Source organism: Hyla sarda, chromosome 3, assembly GCF_029499605.1.
Source record: "Hyla sarda isolate aHylSar1 chromosome 3, aHylSar1.hap1, whole genome shotgun sequence".
In the NCBI taxonomy this organism is placed as follows: domain Eukaryota; kingdom Metazoa; phylum Chordata; class Amphibia; order Anura; family Hylidae; genus Hyla; species Hyla sarda.
Window position 1 is genome coordinate 51,048,502 of NC_079191.1, and position 8,261 is coordinate 51,056,762.

An 8,261-nucleotide genomic window follows, 5' to 3' on the forward strand; every position below is an offset into this window, starting at 1 on the left:
TAGCCTTATACCTATCTCTATCTTATATGAAGGATAGCCTTATACCTATCTCTATCTTATATGAAGGATAGCCTTATACCTATCTCTATCTTATATGAAGGATAGCATTATACCTATCTCTATCTTATATGAAGGATAGCCTTATACCTATCTCTATCTTATATGAAGGATAGCCTTATACCCATCTCTATCTTATATAAAGGATAGCCTTATTCCTATCTCTATCTTATATGAAGGATAGCCTTATGCCCATTTCTATCTTATATGAAGGATAGCCTTATGCCTATTTCTATCTTATTTGAAGGATAGCCTTATGCCTATCTCTATCTTATATGAAGGATAACCTTATGCCTATCTCGATTTTATATGAAGGATAGCCTTATGCCTATTTCTATCTTATATGAAGGATAGCCTTATGCCTATCTCTATCTTATATGAAGGATAGCCTTATGCCTATTTCTATCTTATATGAAAGATAGCCTTATGCCTATCTCGATCTTATATGAAGGATAGTCTTATGCCTATTTCTATCTTATATGAAAGATAGCCTTATACCTATCTCTATCTTGTATGAAGGATACCTATCTCTATCTTATATGAAGGATAGCCTTATACCTATCTCTATCTTATATGAAGGATAGCCTTATGCCTATTTCTATCTTATATGAAGGATAGCCTTATGCCTATTTCTATCTTATATGAAGGATAGCCTTATGCCTATCTCTATCTTATATGAAGGATAACCTTATGCCTATCTCGATCTTATATGAAGGATAGCCTTATGCCTATTTCTATCTTATATGAAGGATAGCCCTATGCCTATCTCTATCTTATATGAAGGATAGCCTTATACCTATCCCTATCTTATATGAAGGATAGCCTTATGCCTATCTCTATCTTATATGAAGGATAACCTTATGCCTATCTCGATCTTATATGAAGGATAGCCTTATGCCTATTTCTATCTTATATGAAGGATAGCCTTATGCCTATCTCGATCTTATATGAAGGATAGTCTTATGCCTATTTCTATCTCATATGAAAGATAGCCTTATACCTATCTCTATCTTGTATGAAGGATAACTTTATGCCTATCTCTATCTTATATGAAGGATACCTATCTCTATCTTATATGAAGGATAGCCTTATACCTATCTCTATCTTATATGAAGGATAGCCTTATGCCTATCCCTATCTTATATGAAGGATAGCCTTATACCTATCTCTATCTTGTATGAAGGATAACCTTATGCCTATCTCTATCTTAAATGAAGGATAGCCTTAAACCTATCCCTATCTTATATGAAGGATAGCCTTATACCTATCTCTATCTTATATGAAGGATAGCCTTATGCCTAAACCTATCTTATATGAAGAATAGCCTTATACCTATCCCTATCTTATATGAAGGATAGCCTTATACCTATCCCTATCTTATATGAAGGATAACCTTATACCTATCCCTATCTTATATGAAGGATAGCCTTATACCTATCTCTATCTTATATGAAGGATAGCCTTATAACTATCTCTATCTTATATGAAGGATAGCCTTATACCTATCTATATCTTATATGAAGGATAACCTTATACCTATCTCTATCTTATATGAAGGATAGCCTTATAACTATCTCTATCTTATATGAAGGATAGCCTTATACCTATCTATATCTTATATGAAGGATAACCTTATACCTATCTCTATCTTATATGAAGGATAGCCTTATACCTATCTCTATCTTATATGAAGGATAGTCTTATACCTATCTCTATCTTATATGAAGGATATCCTTATACCTATCTCTATCTTATATGGAGGATAGCCTTATACCTATCTCTATCTTATATGAAGGATATCCTTATACCTATCTCTATCTTATATGGAGGATATCCTTATACCTATCTCTATCTTATATGAAGGATAGCCTTATACCTATCCCTGTGTTATATGAAGGATAGCCTTATACCTATCTCTATCTTATATGAAGGATAGTCTTATACCTATCCCTATCTTATATGAAGGATAACCTTATGCCTATCTCTATCTTATATGAAGGATAGTCTTATACCTATCTCTATCTTATATGAAGGATATCCTTATACCTATCTCTATCTTATATGGAGGATAGCCTTATACCTATCTCTATCTTATATGAAGGATAGCCTTATACCTATCTCTATCTTATATGAAGGATAGTCTTATACCTATCTCTATCTTATATGAAGGATATCCTTATACCTATCTCTATCTTATATGGAGGATAGCCTTATACCTATCTCTATCTTATATGAAGGATATCCTTATACCTATCTCTATCTTATATGGAGGATATCCTTATACCTATCTCTATCTTATATGAAGGATAGCCTTATACCTATCCCTGTGTTATATGAAGGATAGCCTTATACCTATCTCTATCTTATATGAAGGATAGCCTTATACCTATCTCTATCTTATATGAAGGATAGCCTTATACCTATCTCTATCTTATATGAAGGATAGCCTTATGCCTATCCCTATCTTATATGAAGGATAGCCTTATACCTATCTCTATCTTGTATGAAGGATAACCTTATGCCTATCTCTATCTTAAATGAAGGATAGCCTTAAACCTATCCCTATCTTATATGAAGGATAGCCTTATACCTATCTCTATCTTATATGAAGGATAGCCTTATGCCTAAACCTATCTTATATGAAGAATAGCCTTATACCTATCCCTATCTTATATGAAGGATAGCCTTATACCTATCCCTATCTTATATGAAGGATAACCTTATACCTATCCCTATCTTATATGAAGGATAGCCTTATACCTATCTCTATCTTATATGAAGGATAGCCTTATAACTATCTCTATCTTATATGAAGGATAGCCTTATACCTATCTATATCTTATATGAAGGATAACCTTATACCTATCTCTATCTTATATGAAGGATAGCCTTATAACTATCTCTATCTTATATGAAGGATAGCCTTATACCTATCTATATCTTATATGAAGGATAACCTTATACCTATCTCTATCTTATATGAAGGATAGCCTTATACCTATCTCTATCTTATATGAAGGATAGTCTTATACCTATCTCTATCTTATATGAAGGATATCCTTATACCTATCTCTATCTTATATGGAGGATAGCCTTATACCTATCTCTATCTTATATGAAGGATATCCTTATACCTATCTCTATCTTATATGGAGGATATCCTTATACCTATCTCTATCTTATATGAAGGATAGCCTTATACCTATCCCTGTGTTATATGAAGGATAGCCTTATACCTATCTCTATCTTATATGAAGGATAGTCTTATACCTATCCCTATCTTATATGAAGGATAACCTTATGCCTATCTCTATCTTATATGAAGGATAGTCTTATACCTATCTCTATCTTATATGAAGGATATCCTTATACCTATCTCTATCTTATATGGAGGATAGCCTTATACCTATCTCTATCTTATATGAAGGATAGCCTTATACCTATCTCTATCTTATATGAAGGATAGTCTTATACCTATCTCTATCTTATATGAAGGATATCCTTATACCTATCTCTATCTTATATGGAGGATAGCCTTATACCTATCTCTATCTTATATGAAGGATATCCTTATACCTATCTCTATCTTATATGGAGGATATCCTTATACCTATCTCTATCTTATATGAAGGATAGCCTTATACCTATCCCTGTGTTATATGAAGGATAGCCTTATACCTATCTCTATCTTATATGAAGGATAGCCTTATACCTATCTCTATCTTATATGAAGGATAGTCTTATACCTATCCCTATCTTATATGAAGGATAACCTTATGCCTATACCATACATGCTTAAACTTCTTCACTGTATTTGCAGTGACCACTTCTGCAGGAAGGCTATTCCATGCATCCACTACTCTTTCTAAATACCTTTCTATAGATAGTGGGGTTAGGACTGTGTCAGATATTCTATAATCTTCTATAATATGCCACTAATGTGTACGTGAACATGTGTGACATATAAAAACTTTAACACTTCCACAAGATAGGAAAATGCCTTTATGTATCTACCATGGACTGGTTACTGTGATGTGGCTACTGAATTTCTGTTTCTCACTGATTCCATTTTTACAACTTGTTATGACAGCATTTAAACATTTGGAGTATTCCCCGGTGTTAGATACATTGCTCCATCTATCAATCTTCCATCTTCCCCTCTTGAATTTCCAGTCTGTCTTCTCTACACCTTTATTTTATCCCCAAGACTTCATTTCCGAGTCAACTTCCAGGACTCTTACCTAATGTTGTATTCTGAGTCTCTAGTCAGCGTCTATGGCTCCACTCCTGGCAAAAGTTCTATCCGAGTCTATAATCAACTTCAATAACTTCACTCTTGTCTTCAAATATCTTGGCTACCAAAACTGCAGATATCTTCTATGCCTACTGTCTTGTCTAATGACTTTACTTTGCTCTAATGTTCTATCTCTGAATCTATATTCAGCTTTGATAATTCTTGTCCAGTAGTTAAATGTCTAGACCACATCCATGTGTCTCACAGCGTCCTCCATGACTAACACATCTATTGTTGTATATCCAAATTGTTATTGAGACTCAATGACACTGTTGGGGGTTATGAGCGCACCCCTGTATCATCCCCCTGTGCCGGCGGCACCGCTGTCTGCACCTCGGGATGCTGTTTCAGGCGTCCGTAACTCACCTTGGCTCGCTCCTGCTCCCTATGTCTGCTGTTGCACGCGTGCCCGCTTCCTAGGGCACGCACGTGCCGCCTCTCAAAATTTAAAGGGCCAGTACGCCCTTAATTGGTTCTTGCTAATTAGTGTAGTTATAAGTGCCAGCACTTCCTCTATTGCCTTGCCGGATCTTTGTACCATCATTGCCTTAGAGAAAGCGTTCATTTGTGTCATGTCTTGCCGTGTATCTGACCTTTGCTACGTTTCCTGACCTTGCTCCTGTGCCGCCTGCCTTCTGACCTCTTGCTACATGACCTTACCCTGCTACAGTGCCTCCAGCCCTGACCTCCCGCCTGTCCTGAATACAAGTTGTCTCATCCTTCCTGTGCCATGTTATACCTCGGCAGCCTGTGTGGACGAGTCGTATCAGGGGTAGCGACCTGGGTGCCGCCTGCCGCAGCAAGTCCATCCCGCTTTATGGCGGGCTCTGGTGAAAACCAGCGGCACCTTAGACTCCACTCTCTAATACAGCCCACGCCATCCACACAGGCTCAGCGGATCCACTTCACGTAACAGACACCATCCTATCCCTCTGTCTTTGTTTAGTCAATGTCTACCTCTTTTTTTTCCTCAAGCTTTCCATGCCTATAGCCTCACTAGAATCCACCATCTTGGGCCTAGCTCTATATCTTAGCCAGTCAGTATACTTTTCAGGATTACATATTCATTGTTTATAGAAATAGATAGATTTTTATGGTCAGCTTGGTGACAACTCATGATGTAGCAGTGAAGGCGGCCATATTGGCTATCACCAAGCTTTCTCAGAAACTCAGGAAAGTTATAAGTTTCATCTTGAAAACGTTTAAAGGGGTTGTTCTGTGTCCACAGGATACTGGATTAGTGGCTAAGTATCCAAGCGGTCCGACCCCCCGCAATCTCCAGACTGGGGCCCCAGCTCTCTGCTCTTCCTAGAACTGCAGATGCCACTTCATCCAATTATTTCTATGGGAGCATATCTCTGTCTCTCTTATAGAAATGAATGAGGTGACATCTGCAGCTCTAGGACTCGTTCAGAGCCGGGGCCTTGTTGTTGAAATCTTGTGGGGTCCTGGCCCCCACCCATGCTTTTCTTCCCTTACGATCTTTATAGCGGCATATCACAAATTTTACATCTTCGTAAACGGTGAGAAAAGTTAATAATCTGATAATTGAGAAGCAGACACTTTACACCATTTGTGCTTGGTTGGAAGCTAAAGAAAAGGCTCTGCCGGTATTGTGACATGCAAATTACTTTAAAGGGGTACTCCGGTGGAAAACATTTTTTTTTTAAATCAATTGGTGCCAAAAAGTTAAACAGATTTGTAAATGACAGCTTCTACAGAGAACAAAGAAAACGGAGCACTCACCTCCAATTTGCAGACACAGGTACGACTTTATTGGATTGGCTCCCGGTGTGATGTGAGATTCCCCCCGCATGTGTCTTCCATCAATCTGCCCTCCCGCCGACCCCTCCTGATGTGTCCTGTTAATCTGTGAGTTTCCAATAAATTCGTACCTGTGTCTGCAAATTGGAGGTGAGTGCTCCGTTTTCTTTGTTCTCTGGAGAAGCTGTGATTATGATTCTACTACACGTGTAGCACCACCAGTATCTGACACAGTTCACACTCACTGGACTCTTTATATCAGGATTCAGAGACTGTGCTTACCTAGCGGTGTGCGGTACCGCAGTGTGAACAAGATCTTAACACTAAGCTGTGCCGGAGCTATCTTTCTCTTTGTTTTGGAACTAGATTTGTAAATGACTTCTATAAAAAAAATCTTTTCCCTTCCAGTACTTTTTAGCAGCTGTATGCATCAAAGGAAATTATTTTCTTTTTTAATTTCTTTTTTGTCTTGTCCACAGTGCTCTCTGCTGACACCTCTGTCCGTGTCAGGAACTGTCCAGAGCAGCATAGGTTTGCAAAAATGGGGATTTTCTCCTGCTATGGACAGTTCCTGATACGGGCATCAGGTGTCAGCAGAGAGCACTGTGGACAAGACAAAAAAAGAAATTCAAAAAGAAAAGAATTTCCTCTGTAGCACACAGCTGCTAAAAAGTACTGGAAGGATAAAGATTTTTTAATAGAAGTCATTTACAAATCTGTTAACCTTTCTTGCACCAGTTGATTTAAAAAAAAAAATAATAATAATAATAATGTTTTCCACCGGAGAACCCCTTTAATGATGTTGTTCTTCATGACATTAGAATTGTAATAAATCTGGAATTGTCCCACCTACCTGGTACATTGGGGATTTTATGATGCTATTCTCAATGTTCCTTCTTATTTCATGTTGAAGGGCCCCATTAAAGGCTTTCATATTTAATATACAGTACATCATTCTTTGTTTACATTACATATTACGTATAGAAGGATGATGTTGTCTCGGTCGCATGCTAGCTCTTTAATTGCTCGCTTGTTCTCTAAGTAAATGGGATAATGGCTTTTGGCATCATATTAATAGGTTTTTGTTTCCTTCCATTGAAAAAGGTTCTAATTCGGAGAAACGGAGCCCGGCTAAAAGGCAAAGATCTCCGTCAGACGATTCTGCCTCTTCATCTCTATCTTCAAAAGCTTCTGGTAAGATCATGGCATTGTAATGGATTAGACCAGTGTTTCCCAACCAGGGTGCCTCCAGCTGTTGCAAAACTACATCTCCCAGCATGCCCGGACAGCCGAAGGCTGTCCGGGCATGCTGGGAGATGTAGTTTTGCAACAGCTGGGGGCACCCTGGTTGGGAAACACTGGATTAGACAATACTGAGTGAACTTACTGTTCCATTATTGTCAGTAGGGGAGGAGGATGGGGCTTGTAGTGAAAGAAAAAGCTGGACTGACTGTTCTTTAAAAATAATCCTAAATACATGTGATAGTAGATGCTGGGACTAGATCTGTCATTTTAAAGGGGTACTCCACTGGAAAAAAAAAATCTAGATCAACTGGTGCCAGAAAGTAAAACAGATTTGTAAATGACTTCTATTAAAAAATCTTAATCCTTCCAGTACTGATCAGCTGTTGTATGCCCCACAGGAAGTTCTTTTCTTTTTAAATTTCCTTTCTGTCTGACCACAGTGCTCTCTGCTGACACCTCTGTCCATGTCAGGAACTGTCCAAATCCCCATAGCAAAACTCTCCTGTTCTGGACAGTTTCTGATATGGACAGAGGTGTCAGAAGAGAGCACTTGTGATCAGATGGAAAGGAAGTTCAAAAAGAAAAAAAAATTCCTGCGGATCATACAGCAGCTGATAAGTACTGGAAGGATTACATTTTTTTAATAGAAGTAATTTACAAATCTGTTTAACTTTCTGGCACCAGTTGATTTAGAAAAAAAAAAAAAATTTCCAGTGGCGTACCCCTTTAAACTCTGTAGTTAAAGGGGTTATCCAGGAAAAAACTTTTTTTTTATATATCAACTTGTTCCAGAAAGTTAACAGATTTGTAAATTACTTCTATTAAAAAATCTTAATCCTTTCAGTACTTATGAGCTTCTGAAGTTTAGGTTGTTCTTTTCTGTCTAAGTGCTCTCTGATGA

The 8,261-nt window shown here is 37.6% G+C and overlaps 1 protein-coding gene across 7 annotated transcripts in view; it reads left to right on the forward strand.

Moving 5' to 3' along the window:
* The window catches only part of GREB1 (growth regulating estrogen receptor binding 1), a 197,317-nt gene that overhangs the window by 149,006 nt on the left and 40,050 nt on the right, over positions 1-8,261 (forward strand). For all 7 annotated transcript variants that reach the window (XM_056564205.1, XM_056564202.1, XM_056564207.1 and 4 more), the window contains exon 22: positions 7,220-7,309. In XM_056564205.1, coding sequence (XP_056420180.1) covers positions 7,220-7,309 — 90 coding nt within the window. The remainder of the gene's footprint in view (positions 1-7,219; positions 7,310-8,261) is intronic.